At 32.4% G+C, this 16,766-nt stretch overlaps 1 protein-coding gene across 3 annotated transcripts in view; it reads left to right on the top strand.

Annotated features, from left to right (window-relative positions):
- Positions 1 to 16,766, top strand: part of LOC106870492 (osmotic avoidance abnormal protein 3) — a 906,658-nt gene that overhangs the window by 849,695 nt on the left and 40,197 nt on the right. For all 3 annotated transcript variants that reach the window (XM_089352196.1, XM_089352197.1, XM_089352198.1), the window contains one exon: positions 6,585 to 6,682. In XM_089352196.1, the coding sequence (XP_089208322.1) occupies positions 6,585 to 6,682 (98 nt within the window). The remainder of the gene's footprint in view (positions 1 to 6,584; positions 6,683 to 16,766) is intronic.

Raw genomic sequence — 16,766 nt, 5'->3', positions numbered from 1 at the left:
ATCTTTTTGCAATATAACTATATCTTTGTCTTAGATGTAATCAATATGATGCACTTTTTTATAGTTTAAATATTAAATTATTAAAGTCTGCTTCCTATTAATGAATAAGTATTTGTAATTTTAAATTTTCTTATTTTATGGTCATCTTTTAAGATAAACTGCAGTATGTTTTCATATAATATTTCCATTTCAATACATTAAATAAAGTGCTATAAATACATTGAACTTGAATATTCAATATTCTTATTTTATCTTATTTTAGGCTTTAGTTTGATAAAAAAAATTTTCTCCATTTTGATTCCTATTGAAATTTAGATTTAAATTTTTCTGATAATATAGTCCCAAAACAAACATCATAATCTACATAACATGTACTATGTACTATTTCCCTAATATAATAGTGTATTATAAAATATGGTCTTTGGTTATAGTTTAGTAATAAATGCAATAATAAAAGGGAGATGAAAATGACAAGAAAAGGAGAGGAGTGAAAATGAGAAAGCAAATAAGAGTGAGAGAGAAAGAGAAGTTGGTGTGTAGGACAGTAGTGGGGGTTAAAAGAGAATAAGGGAGGAGAAGAAATATAAATAAAAGGATAAGAGAAGATGCAGAAGAAAGAGAAAACAGATGAGGAGTAAAAGGAAATTGAAAGAAAGCAGCAGCAGGGATGGGAACTAGAAAGAGAGATGAACTGAGAGTGAGAGAGGGGGAGAGGGAGAAGGAGAGAGGGAAACATAAAAAAATTATATATATTTTATACATGGAAAATCAAAGGCTGTAAAGAGAAAATATGACAAGGAGGAGAGAAGGACAGTGATGTTTTTTTTTCTGTATTATTGGGTGGTAGAAGATAGTATGTGGAGTTAAAGAAGAAATAAAGGAAGACAGGCAATAGAAATCAACTGTAGCCACCTGCAAGGATATGAAGAGAAATGAATGAAGAAAACAACTCTGCCTGGCTTGATACATCTTGGGGAGCTAGCGTGCACAGATGCCTCCAATTGTTAATGCATTGTAGTGCTTAGTCTAGTCCTTTTCAAGATATGTCAGTAGTACCACCATGATTAACATCAATATCTTGTTACTCACTACCCATTTCTCCAATATTACTACAACTATCCTTTCTCTCTCTCTCTCTCTCTCTCCCTCCTTCCATCTCATTTTTTTTTACTCTATCTCCTTTTTTTCGTTTTCTTTTCTCATCTATTTGAATGTCATTAAATTTAAAATTCCTAGATCTAAAATGTACTATTTGTCCTGACCCATTCTATCAAGATTAGTCAACATCACTTCGTTTTTTCACCACAGAATCAAAGTTTATATAAATGAGTTTGTTAAAGTTTCATTTTGAGCACCGTTTCCTGCACTGTACCATTTCATGTAAGAATCAATCAAAAGCTATTCCCAACAGTGTTGTTCTGCACCAAAGACAATGTACTCTTTCAGTCCTCTTGAATGCAGCCTATGTAAACCTGGAGTGTGCTTGCATGCAAAATTCTCTGCTTAGTATCAAATAGCTTATCTTCCAAGCATGTCAGATGAAAGTAGATGGAGATCAGAGCTATTTGGTATCTATAACAACATTACCAGCTGTAAGAATTAGCCTTATTTAAATTGTACACTATATGTCTCTATAGAAAATGTAAAAATTGTCTAAGGTTAAGAAAATAAAATTGGAAGAAATAAATGAAAATTGAAAATGACTTCGAAATATAAAAGTAAATGATAACTTTTCTAGTGTGAAAGAAATCAATAGAGATTAAAAAGGAAGTGCCTTGTACTTTTCTAGCTTCTTTAATATTTATATTTTCTCCACCTTTTTATTATCTCTCCCCTCTCATTCCATCTTATCACAGCTGTATTTCATTCTCACTTCTGTCTTTTTCTGACCTTTATTAATGTAATATATTTTTCAGATAATTCATAAGAATTTTATTCGTTTTATCCCTTTTATATTTTCCTTTTCATTATCAGTCTCACTTTTCTTCATCCTCACCCAATTATTTTATGTATTTTATTCATAATCCCATATTGCTCTACCAAAGTAGTACTACTCTTACTCAGCTACTAAGCCCTAACTAACTGTCCTCTTTTCTATAATTACACTTTATTTATCCATTAAGATATGATACAAAAGAGAACATTAAAAAAAATTATAAAAAGGTTATATTCAATTTTAAATCAAAAACTGTTTTATCAAATGCTGTTATGATAATTGTTGTGTAGGTAATGCTCAAATACTAAATGAAATGGTGTTGACATGTTTGGTTTTTCATAATTTTTAAAGAAATACAGAAAATGTATTAACTTGACATGAAAATGTTATAATAAAGCCAAATAATTAAAACTGGAATCTTGTCTGGACTAATACATTTGTTAACTTCAAATTGTATAGATTATATTAAGTCTGAAGAGAGGATTAAGTAAATGTCTTAGAAAAAGTCCAGATAATATTTGGACATCTTCCAAAATTAATTAATTTGAATATATCTATACGCAATATCATTAAAAGTCTATGCTGTTTCAATAATTTTTCTTCAAAGCAAAATTTCACAACTGTTTTATTAATTTGGTCTACGTATATATATATATATATATGTCTAAACTCTCTTCCTTCCTAGCTATTGGTAATGAAAGTTTTTTTAATTATAGTTTGCTAGCATTGTTCAAATATATATATTTTTTAACACTGAAAAATAAATAAAAGACACAATTGCTGAAAGATTATATTGAGGTCTTCTTTTTGTTTATTTTTTTTTAGTATCCATCATAAAGTTCATTTCCTGTTATTGTAAATGACCACTTTAGGCTCCTTTGTGTGATAATTGTTTGCAGTTTTCTTGGCAGAATGTTTTAATAAAATCTTATAAGATTTTCTGTTAGAGCAATAATGAGTTTGAATTGGGTGAAGATAAGTGAACAGTAAATATACTAAGAAAAAAGGGAAAATTCTGCTCATAGCTATCAACTGCCATTTAAACATTGTAATAGATAATTATGGTGCTGATTGCCATTTTATATATATTGTGTATATGTTGTTATAAACCAAGCTAAAGATATAGTTAATATCTAAGAGGCTGCTAGCATTTTCCTACTGAAGTAATTTGTATATATAAGGAGGACATTTCAATTTAAAATTTTATCTTATATTGCATGTACAAGGATTTATTTTGAAATATTTTTGAATATTTATTATTTTTGAATTATTAGAAATAAGTTTTGCAATATTATATGACATGTACAACTCATAATTGTCTTCAAAATTACATAGAATAAATATGAAATACAGCAAAGTTGCTTTCTAGTTTAATATCTTTGCTAAAGGTATTTGCCCTCATCAACTACAATGAACTTTAGGATTCATGAAGTAGTCTGATATTCTTGTTATTAAGGCTTCTAGCAAACTGGGGTTTTTTTTTTGTTTTTTCTTTGTTTTATTTTGTGTTTTTTTATATGACCCATCATGAAATTATACTCTTAGTTCTAATACTTCAAATCAGAACATTAACTTGATATTAACTTCTAACTTGGTTTGAAGTAAAATTATTATGAATCATTGGAGATCTCATTCTTCTAGTATCTTCTAGTACTATAGCAGTACTATAAAAAAACAATCCAAAATTTTCTGTGCCATTTATTAGGACCTGTCTTAGCCGCATCATCTGGCATCCATGCAAATCTGTTAGTATAAACATCATTATTTCAGGTTGTGCAAACAACAAGAGAGGTACCTAGAGTTCAGCTCTTTGGTTTTCTAACTTACATAAGACAACTGATAGAAATGGCAATCAACTTTCTCAGGTATATTGAAAATGAAAGAATACAAAAATAGACTGATTCTGTAGCTCTCCTGAATATATGAATCATTTATTAGTACCACCATTGGGAACTGTTTAAAGGGTCTGTTGGTGGTGGTGATGTTAATGGAGATTGTAGCTTCAATTAGCCTAGTTATTAATATATATATTGTATCTTGTGTGAAACACATGATATATCTTCTTTTCTCTACTTCTTAGTGTAGGCATGCTTTTTTTTCTTATGAAGGTAGGAATAATCATTCATTGTTCAATACAAAGCATAGTTTAAAAGTAAAAATCCAGTTGACATTAGATATCTTTTATTGTATTTACAAAGCCTTTAATTTTTATTCCCATTGTTGAAGCAATTTTTAATATAAGTCATAGAGTGGAGATGTAATTCTAGCTAAAATTAAATATTCTTCTCATGTATGTATGTAATATATACATGTACATATACATATATATGTATGTGTGCATGCTATGTAGGTAATCATGTATGTAATGTATGTATTATGTGTGCATGTAAACAGTGAGCTAGTAGAATTATTATCATACTGGGTGAAATGCTTAGCAGCATTTCACCCATATGTATGTTCTGAGTTCAAATTCTGCTGAGGTCGACTTGACTCTTCATCTTTTCGGGGTCGATAGAATAAGCAGCAGTTGAGCACAGGAGTCTTGTGCCATAATTTGAAGCCAATATATGTATGTATGAATGTAAGTATGGTCATTAGTATGTTTTTTATCCCCTTTTCCTATACCAAATCCATTTATTCATTTGTGATATTTATCTGCCTTCATTTTACTTTCCATTATTTATCTTTTAACTTTTATTATCAACTTCTTCTATCTGGTTCTTAATTTCTAAAAGGTCCTTGCTTGGTATTTTTACTTGGGTGTAGATATTATTACTATTTCCTTACATCAATGCATAGCACTTCACTTCATTATCCTGCACATGTAAGTAAAAACAGGATATTGTAATCACTCTTGTTTGTCTGTGTGTTTGCAAAATTACTGGAAAATGGCTGAATGGATTTTCACCATATTTGGTAGAAATATTCATTGGGTGAGTGGCTCGAAATGATGAACATTTGGTTTGGTTATCTTTTTTTAAGAAAAAGAAGTTAAAAAAAACTAACTTACAAATTTCCCAATATGCAAGTAGTCATGTTATTTTGTTCACTTTCTTTTTCATAAGAATTGACCCTCGTGTGTGTGTGTGTGTATGAATCATGGTGTACCTATGCGCATAGATACATGTGCATACATACATACATACATACATAAATAGATATGCAAGTGTATGTGTGTGTGTGTACACTAAGTTGATTTCTTAATTTCACTGGGGTATAAATACTTATAATGGTGACACTTAAAAACGAATTAATTCTGTTCAGTTAAAAAGCATGGGTAAGCAATGCATTGTAAGCCACACTATCATTTGCCAAAAAATTTATCTGCATGCAAGGTATGCATTGCCCCTCAATGCCTTTTTTCTTCATTCATCATGATTTCACTCGTTATATACATTAATTAAGATACATTGACGACTGTTTTTCTTCTATCAAGTCCTTTGTAAAGTGAAAGATTGGAAAAATTCCTTTCTGTGTTGGGTAGAATGCATCATAGGTACTTATTCTGACTCTGTACTCTGAGTTCAAATCCCTCCAAAGTCAGTTTTACTATTCATCTCATCCAGGGCTGGTTTCAAGCTAATTAGACAGCTTTGTTCAAATTGGGCCCGGCACCAAGTAAGGGCTCCATGCACATGCTTGAGCGGTGGACATTATGGCGAATTTTTAGTACATCATTGTGGCTAAAGATGGAATCTCAAGCTTTCAATGTTTTTTTGGCTGGAACTGGCATACTACATGAAGCATAAAACATCAGTCTTCAGCTTTTGTAGAGTAGGAGACGCCCGCTGATAATTTTCTAATTGGGCTCTGCACTTTCTAGCACTAGCTCTGATCAAATCTTTTCACAGTTGATAAAAATGTACCAATCCAAGGTAGTGGATTTGTGGAACCATAAAAACATTGTATTGGATGCCTTTTTGCATTTGTACCAGTTCTTTGTATTCTGAAATCAAATACTACCATAATATACTTGAATGGTAGTCCTAATTTCATAACCATTTTAACATCACTATCTTACTCCTTGGATGTTTTCAGTGGACTCCAATCAGTAGTCCTGTAAAAAATCTCAGAAACTGCTTTCCCTCCTGACTAAGATATAAGGAAAATAGAGTAAAAATACTTTACCTGGATTTGAACTTTCAGACTGTCCTTTACATGGAACAAGTAATTACTTCAACCTGAAAAATAAAAAAAAAGATGGACCATTTTCACTAAGCAGTTGATTGGACACTCTACTTCTACAATTATAACAGAAGCTATTCCTTCATTCTAATGTATTGTATTGCATTATAAGTGATATTTATATGATTTTGAAAATTAAGCTTGAATTAATTAGTTAATTATTCCATTATCCATGGCTGCTTCAAATAGCAATTTTTATGTCGTCTTAACTCAGTGAAATATGCCTGTAGCAGGTCATCATTCCTATTATTTTATCATCTGGAACAGACAATCCATGGAACCATAAATATAAGGCACCAGTTTATGAATTACTAATGTTTAAAGAAAATATTAATAGATTTGTTTGTCTGGTTCTTCAGATTTGGAGACTTTGGGAAAAAAGAAGTATCTAATTATAAAATACTTACATGGATTTTTAGTGAAAATGTATTCAAAATCAGCTTTTAAATAATTTCTTTTGCAGTTAACAATTCAGCTGGACAGAAAATTCCAGAACAGCAAGGTTCTACAGGCTATAACAGTTCAAATTTATCTAAAGCAGAAGATGACAAGCTAAGAGAGGTCAGTTTATTAAAATGATTTAATACAGTTTCACTTCTGGAATAATTATTAAATAATTTTCTATTCTCATTGATTATATATATAATACAAAAAATATATATGCATGTATACACACATATATGTATATACTTTCATCTACATATGTATATAGATGCATATCAGGGTACAGGACGCTAGAACAATGAACCACAGACAATGGAACGAACACATAGGAAAACAGAAAACCACTTGGAATTATTCATCAGCTGCCTCTATTCTAACTCGACGTTTCGAAGATAAGGCAAGACCTACTCTAGAATAGTCTCTCCCTGAGTAGTGGATCAACCAACTAAACAGTGGATTCCAAGGTGGCAAACGTAAACCAAGACAGGAAAAATTGAACAGTGAAAACAACATATATATATATATATATATATATATATATATATATATATATATATATACGTATGTCATTATTCATCATTGGAATGTCAATAGCAACGACAGGGTATTTTTATTTATTTGTTTTTATTTGTTTTTATTTGTTTGTATGTATATGTGCAAATTTGTATGTTTTGTTTTATGTATGTCTTCTCATGCATATAGTTGCATATCTAGACATGCTCATATATATTTAAATGATAAACTTCTGGGTAGTTTTTCAGATTTTTACAGTTCCAGTGATGGCTTGGATCTGCATTCCTTGAATCAGCTTGCTCCATTCTGGTTTTGAGAAACCTAATTTCTCAAGATTGGTATTTAGGCAGTGTATTACAAATGCCAGTGCCACAATAGTTACAGGTATAAACTTGAACTTGTAATCTGGATAGAGAAACTGCAGATTTCTCAATAGTTCAGCATAAGGATTCTTTTTTAATAATTTTCAGCTTCATGTTGACATCTGCTGGGTAGCTGATTTCCTCAACTCTACACAGTTTCTCTTCTCTATCCCAAATCATAATATCAGGTCTATTGTGTTTACATTTTATTGAGGATTTCACTGGGATATTCTACCAGTATTCCTTTTTATTATGAGTGGCTATGGCTTCTGTATGTATGTATGTATGTATGTATGTATGTATGTATGTATGCATGCGTATGTGTGCATGCATGTGTGTGTGTGTGTGTGAGAGAGAGGGAGAGTGAGAGAGAGGGAGAGTGAGAGAGAGAGAATTCTTTTCCTCTTTTTAATTTAGAATAAAAAAGTTGTGAAGGAAATCATCTTGTTTTGTTCATCATCCCTTCAATCTTAAATTCTTGTAGATTTCTATAGTCCCAAATATCGTGATCATTTGTAGTGTATGAATTAAGGATTTATGGTGTGTGTGTGTGCATGTGTGTGTGTGTGTGTGTGTGTGTGTGTGTGTGTGTGTGTGTGTGTGTGTGTGTGTGTGTGTGTGTGTGTGTGTGTGTGTAATAAACACAATTGTCTTTAATGTACATAATATGCAATTTATTATATGTATATTGTGTGTGAATCAAGAAATAATGAATTGGCAAAAGATAAGAGCTAAAATGTTTCTGATGAATTAGACCAGAGTTGACAGTTACAACAGAAATAATCTCAGAAAGTTGAAGGGTGAAAATTATCTTATTTATACATGAATCTAGTGACATATGGTCTTTAGCAATATGAAAAAATCTCCAAGGGAGTTGAACTCCAGAGTTTTTTCAACCCCTCCAAAGCATCTTAGAATGTTTCATAAGTCTTTAGGCACAAAAATTAAGTTTTCCCTAACTACCACCAACTGACATCATCATCATCATCACCATCATCATCCTTTAATGTCTGTTTTCCATACTGGCATGGGTTTAACTGGAACTCTGACAAGTTGGAGAGCTACATCAGGTTCTTGTCTGATTTGGCTTGGTTTCTACTGCTGGATGCTTTTCCTAATGCCACTCTCATTACAGTGTATTCTGGGTACTTTTAGCGTGGCACTGCACAAGTGTCTTTATGTGGCACTGTCATGGGTGCTTTTTACGTAGCACCAGCACACAATTCTTGTGGACCAATCCGCTTCACCAGACGGGAGTGACCTTAACACTTCTGCTATGAAGGAGGAGTCTTTTTGAGTATAGACTTCTTGGTCATTAATATCATGCTGGATATCTTAGAAATATATTATTATTCCCTAGCAGCAATTATCTCTATATTTTCTCAATATTACTAAATAAAACAATATTTTGAGGCAAGCTATTTGCTCCTATCTCAAACACTGTCTTGTATGTGTAATGCAAACTATTAACTTATTAGATTTTCACTTCGGCTGGTGTGATATAATGGGTATAAATGCTCAGGTATGACCTATTACTCAGAGTGTCCTGTGAGGACTTGCTTAACATTTGTCATCAACAAAAAGAAGCCAAATAAGAAGACTCTATTAATGAAGATCTTGTCAAGGGAATGGCATGCAACCTCATTTCCCTTTGGTGTTGGCTGCCATGATTTCCCAGCAAGATCAGCACACTCTTTCTTGCAGAAGAGTGATTTTAAGCTTACAAAATTGAAGGATGCTATTAAGACGATGTTCATAGCAGCTGAGGCCTGCTTAAGGAGTTTGCAGTTGTCAAAAAACCCTAATGGAAGACCCGTTTGTAAATAAAGTAAGGTGTTCAACAATATAATAGATTTAGTCATCGTTAAATGAAAGATGATGCAGCAGCTTTAAGAAGCTCCTGCCTGGGCTAAAGTATCTCTATTTTTTTTTTGCCTTACAAATCAACTGAATGTTTTGAGCCATGCACATGATGTTTATCATGTGAAATTTATATTTTCCTCAATGACTTTAATATTTTCTTAAGGGCATCCAGCTGTAGAAACCTTGCCAAAATAGACAACTGGAGCCTGGGCAGCTCTCCAGCTGGCCAACTCCTGTCAAACTGTCCAACCCATGCCAGCATGGAAAACAGGAATTAAATGATGATGATGATGATGGTGATGAGGAGGATGACTTACTCTTCAGTTACTACTGATGTTGATTTATAATGTAAAGAATCACTATACATGTCAGCTTACACACAAATCTAGCAGCATCTAATACATTAACCCATTTTATTTTTACTGGAGATTAACATCAATTAAAGACAATGAATCTAACATATTGGGCAGGTTTATTGGCATCTTTTGGTCAGATCTTTGTAATAGCCAGTGGAATTACTGCTAACATCAACATGACATGTTTACTTGATGTTACAAGTCTAACTTCTGCTAGACACGTACTTATCTTCTGTTGACTATGCATTACAAGGTCACTAGTATCTGAAGAAATCTTAAACAAAGACAAAACTCCTGATGACAGTCACTGGACCCTGTAGAAATAGCAGTCAAATCTCTTTCAAACTATTCTCTGTTTACTTAAAATAAGATATCTCACATTAAATCATGTAGTCATAGGTGCCCAAATTGTTAAAAAAAAAACCCAACCATGACCATCATTTTTAAGTCTATACAAACAAGTCCTTACTAAATCATAAGTATTAGGTTGTCACTCATGAAATGTCGTATTTGAAAGGTAACAATAAAAATGTTTCAGAAATGTTAGATAACTGATATATTTAATCAAAGTATGATCCATGTTCATTTATGATGTTTACCCAACGTTTCTCTAAGTCATATATTCCATCTTTAAAAAACATTTCATCTTTTGCTGTGATAAGTTGTCCAAATGCTTCAATTACCTCTTGTCTATTTAAGAATGTTTTATTGTGTATGAAAAGCTCAAAATGCTTAAATAAGTGATAATCAGTTGGAGAGATATCAGGGGAATAGGGAGGATGTTGCAAAATCTCATAATTCAGGGTGTGCAACTTTTGAATCATAGCTTGAGAAGTGTGAGGATGTATATTGCTGTGGAGCAAAATTGAGCCATCTCTCTCTCTCTCTCTCTCTCTCTCTCTCTCTCTCTCTCTCTCTCTCTCTCTCTCTCTCTCTCTCTCTCTCTCTCTCTCTCTCTCTATATATATATATATATATATATATAGGCACAGGAGTGGCTATGTGGTAAGTAGCTTGCTTACCAACCAAATGGTTCCGGGTTCATTCCCACTGCGTGACACTTTGGGCAAGTGTCTTCTACTATAGCCTCGGGCCGACCAAAGCCTGGTGAGTGGATTTGGTAGACGGAAACTGAAAGAAGCCCGTCGTATATATGTATGTGTGTGTGTGTGTGTGTGTGTGTGTGTGTGTGTGTGCATCTGTGTTTGTCTCCCCCAACATCGCTTGACAACCGATGATGGTGTGTTTATGTCCCTGTAACTTAGCGGTTTGGCAAAAGAAACCGATAGAATAAGTACTAGGCTTCCAAAGAACAAGTCCTGGGGTCGATTTGTTCGACTAAAGGCAGTGCTCCAGCATGGCCACAGTCAAATGACTGAAACAAGTAAAAGAGTAAAAGAGAGTATAGATTCAGGCGAATATGGTACTTAAGTTCGGGCATCAGATTTTAGTACGGTATTATCCATAAAATTTCAACGTAAGGTGATTAAAAATCAAAATAAGCAACAAGGATATCCAGAGGTAATGCAGTACGATCGTTTCATGCAACTCCTTTTAATTGAGCAATGTAATCATTATATCAATTTAAAATGCAGAGCATTTATATATTTATATATATATATATATATATATATATATATATATATATATATATATATATATATATGTAAATGTTTATGTATGTCTGTGTGTGCATATATATGCATCATATCAGCCACATAATGGCTTTCAAGACTCTTTGAATTATAATTGTTTACCAAATACTATATTCCTAGAAATTAATTATCTGTGACCACTATTATGGAACCAAAAACAAAAATAACCTAAAAAAATTGTGCTATTCTAGGTAACACATATTCAACAAGACAGTAACAATGAGTAGGGATGCTAACATAAGAATGCAAATATATTGGCATAACTAGGAAACTTCCTTCATCAGCTGATCATTGTGATTCTGATCCTTTCAGATATGCCTGCTAGGATGCATGTATGTATGTAATTATTTCTACATACGTGTATCCATGCACACATACACACACAATCATATCTACATACATTTGTGTGTATATATGTATGTATATATATATATATGTGGGTGTGTATGTGTATATATACATGTTTGTGCATGTATATATATATATATATGTCCGTGCATATATATATATATATATATATATATATATATATATATATATATATATGTATGTATGTATGTATGTATATATTATTAATAAATCTCAGGTTAGCAAAAAAATTTATAAATTCTATTTGCTACAAGTGGTCTAGCAAGAAGAAAAAAACTAGTCAATAGACTAGTATTCATATAAATACACACCGTGTACATCTAAACACATGAGAGATGTCCATAATAGGACATCTAATCCGCTAGAAGGAGCAGCCAAACTCCAAACCACAATTAGAGATAATTTCGAAAAGGAATGAAAAATAAAAACATTTACCGTTTATTTCCTGAACCATGGTTTCAAGCTGTTTTAGCAAAATAAAATATTTTGCAAGGCCAGCTATCATAGTGTAATTCACTCAGAATTAGTTATATTATTAGTTAAGTTCAATCAAGCTTGTTTTTTGGGTGGGTGGGTGGGTGGGAAGAATAGAATATAAAAGCTTTCACTTTTATATTAATAACTATGGAAGACTGATGGGAATAGTATTTGCATGAACTTCAAGGGCTTGGTTGCTATTTAATTAGATAATTTAGGAGTTAGTTATAGGTTTACTTATTGAATTTATTTACCAATACTGTTTTTGTACATAGGGTAAATGTGTTTCCTTTGTTGTAGTTTAATTAATAATGTTAGTGTTTAATCCTTCCTAGAATTAAGATTGAATGAACGTAGTGATATTTAAGGCATGTTTGTTCCCAAACAACACATGTTTTAGTGCTGTTGACAGCCGGATTGAATGGTACTGCCCAGGTGTTGAAACCATAATATCTGTGGGGCAGCTGATGATGAAGGCATGTCGGATTATTGGTATGGCTGTTATTGTTTGTGTGGAATAGTTTCATAAGACATCCGTTTGATATATATATATATATATATATATATATATATATATATATATATATATATATATGTAGGAAAATGAAGAATAAGGCAGAATGCTAAATTGGAAGCATGTTTTAATAAAGATTTCAAATTGGAAGCATATTTTAATAAAGATTTCTAACCGGCTTTCATTGCGAAGCAAATTTTCAAGAAGGAGAATGAAAATGTTTTTTACAAAGAAGTACAAAATGAAGAAAATAATATATAAAAAAAAATAATATATAAAAAAATAACTATACCAATACATTGTATTGTCTTTGAGCTTTTGAAGTTCAATGGTAGTTCATGTATATAATGGTTGGAAAAATAAGGATGCATGAGAATTGAGAGTTTATAAACTTCCTGTTTAAAAAGAGTTCATAACTCCAACTAAAAACATTTGGCTCCCCTTACACACACTTTCTGTTTTGACACCACACTTCCTGCTAAACACAAACTTTTAGCCACTTTTCTCTTTTTTTTTAAACCTAACACAGCTCTCAATTCTCATGCATCCTTATTTTTCCAACCATTATATACATGAACTACCATTGAACTTCAAAAGCTCAAAGACAATATAATGTATTGGTATAGTTATTTTTTTATATATTATTTTTTTTATATATTATTTTCTTCATTTTGTACTTCTTTGTAAAAAAACATTTTCATTCTCCTTCTTGAAAATTTGCTTCGCAATGAAAGCCGGTTAGAAATCTTTATTAAAACATGCTTCCAATTTAGCATTCTGTCTTATTCTTCATTTTCCTATTATTTCTCCACGTGCGGTTAACACAACCCCACTATTTACTGACTTATATATATGTGTATATATATATATATATATATGCATATATATATATGTATATATATATATATGCATATATATATATGTATATATATATATATATATATGTATACATATATATATTTATATATATATATGTATATATATATGTATATATATATATGTATATATATATATATACACACACACACATATATATTTACACACACACACACACACACATATTTACACACACACACACACACACACACACATATGTATATGATTGAAATCTTTGGCAATTTGCTGTGCTTGTGAGGACTCATCAAGCCAAGTGAAATCGATGTTGTGGACAGTGTTGGTTACATGTAAAGGCCACCTCTGATGATGATACGTAATAGGCACCTATGCTGGTGATATGTAGAAGGCATCCACTACACTCTTGGAGTAGTTGGCATTAGGAAAGGCATCTAGCCATAGAAACCAAGGCAAATCAGACTGGAACCTGGTACTGCTCTCTGGCTTACCATCTCCCGTCAAACTGTCTAACCCATGCCAGCATGGAAAATAGACGCTAAATAATGATGATGATGATGATGATGATGTATATATTCAAAGCAGAAATAAGAATTCAGGGAATCTAACAGACCTCTAAGCTCCTATCTGCTAGGTGGCCAGCTATTAGAAAAGACAATAGTTGAGATTAGGTTATAAGATTAATATTGCATTCCTTCCAAAGTGACACTGAAACGTCTTGGACACATATAAATAGACATATAGATGCATATATATATATGTACTGTAGCATAATGAATCCAGTTTCTCATCAGAACAGTTCATGGCAGTAAACGTTATGAAACAGCTGTCAAGAAATGGAATCAACATTTCATCACTCATTTGTCAGAATTTTGGTAAATTATTATATATGTACAAACAAACACACACAACACGTGCATGCAAACATACACACACACACACACACACACACACACACGCACACACACACAAATATCCAAATTCCTCTGTAATATATAAGTGGCTTGACCACATTACCTGGCTGTCTTGCTGCTTTTGCTGCGTATTTCTCTTCCACTCACCGTCTAATACTATATCGAGAGCATAGTGACAGAAGGGCAAAAAAAAAAAAGAGGATATGCAACATTAGACGATGAAGGGGGTTGCACAGTAGTGTTGTTTACTGTGAGGGTAATGTAAGGAAGTTGTTTAAGCATCTTTTAGGGATATTATTTTTTTGAGAAAGTAATTTTTTTTTTACAAATAAACACATTTCCACTATCACCACAATCAACAATACCAAAAGTGAGCATTGACAGTAGGCCTGCTTGTACTCATTTAGAAATATAACTGCTCTATTTTAAATTTCGCTGTCTTCATGGGAAATGAGAAATTGAAGAAATGCATGAAATATAAACATATAATCTAAAATTTTGAAGACATGTATATCCCCTGAAGACTAATGCAATGATGATTTCCTGTATGCAACAACTTTGAGACTTGATCTTGAGTTGCACTGTCCACTTTCTTCTAAGTATTTATGAGTAGTACTGTTATTTATTATACTTTCTTGCCATGCCCCAATCTCTTTCCCTCTCTCACTCTCACATTTATCTTCTTATTAAGTCAATCTCTCTTCATAAACTGCCTCAGCATCCCTCTCCCTTCCTTATTCTGTATCTTCTGAAGCAGCTTCTCAGATGAGTGGTTTATTCTCTGTAAACTACTTAAGATGATGAAATCATTCCAGAAACTCACCCATGCATGTTGCTTATTTCCATCCTTACTAAAAAGCCTAAATAATTTATGTCGTCATTTTCCTTTAAGCTGTGGTGAATTTAAAGTACTTTTCTATGCTTTTCATTAGAAAACAACAAATTAATTAAAAATTTGAATATTTAAATAATTCTGAAAAGAGCGAATTATACCAACATGTATATCAGTGAGAAAGATTGCAAAATATCTTAGGTTCTAAAATGTGTCAAGGAGGGAAGATGAAAGAAATGAATTTTTTAATATGGTAAAGCAGATGCTAAGAATGTACTAAGATTTTACAGAAGAAGAGTGTTGTAAGCAAGGATTTAGTCATGCTGTATCAGTTATTAAATTGAAAGAGGTGTGGTGGGATGGAAATATTACTAAAAATGATAAATAGTATCTAAGAATGTTAGGGCAAGTAAGGTATATTCTGAGACAAAAATGCTGGAAAGGAGCTATAAAATGAAGATTATGAAAGATTATCTTTTTAACAAATTAAGAAATGAGAAAATTGATACTTCTTAAATTTCTACAAGAACTCAGGTTTACAGTGTTAGAATTCGGTCAATTGACTCGACTTCAGTACAAATTTATTTATGTTATTTTATATTGCAGCTGGTCAGTCGTTGTTTCACAGTATTTCTGATGGTGCTAGCTGTAGGAGAGTATCTAGTTCATTGCAGAACAAATAGCCCAAGAGTTTACATTTGTGATGTGTCAGTTTTGAGTATTTCTTGCTTATGTTTATATCTAATGTTTCACCAATAAGCATTGGTGAAAGATAAAAACAAGGTCTTTCAAATATTATCCATCAACCATTTCTCATTGGCTATGAATTATGTGAAAGGTTTCTCATTGACAAAGCATAAAACTAAAGGTTTATTATTGGCTATGCATTAAATTAGGTACCAATTAATATGTTGGCATCCCGTCGCTTACGACGTCAAGGGTTCCAGTTGATCCGATCAATGGAACAGCCTGCTCGTGAAATTAACGTGCAAGTGGCTGAGCACTCCACAGACACGTGTACCCTTAACGTAGTTCTCGGGGATATTCAGCGTGACATAGTGTGACAAGGCTGACCCTTTGAATTACAGGCACAACAGAAACAGGAAGAAAGAGTGGGAAAGTTGTGGTGAAAGAGTACAGCAGGGTTCGCCACCATCCCCTGCCAGAGCCTCGTGGTGCTTTAGGTGTTTTCGCTCAATAAACACTTACAACGCCCGAAACTGCGATCCTATGACCTCGAGCCTGCTGCCCTAACCACTGGGCCATTGCGCCTCCACACCTATTAATATATCTAAACCATAATACCCATAACGTATGTAGACTTTTTTGGCCAGTGAGGTTCATGCAGCTAATATTCATTAACAGATCTTATTTTTGTTTTACTCAGCTTACCTGTTTTCTCTCTTCATTTAATTTCTGCTTCATCTTAAACTGAGTAACTTTTATTTTGAAGCCATCATGTTAGTGAAAGTCACTATAAAGTAGTAAATATAT

Source organism: Octopus bimaculoides, chromosome 5, assembly GCF_046866305.1.
Source record: "Octopus bimaculoides isolate indiv1 chromosome 5, ASM4686630v1, whole genome shotgun sequence".
Taxonomy (NCBI): domain Eukaryota; kingdom Metazoa; phylum Mollusca; class Cephalopoda; order Octopoda; family Octopodidae; genus Octopus; species Octopus bimaculoides.
This window is presented reverse-complemented; position numbering and strand designations above follow the sequence as displayed.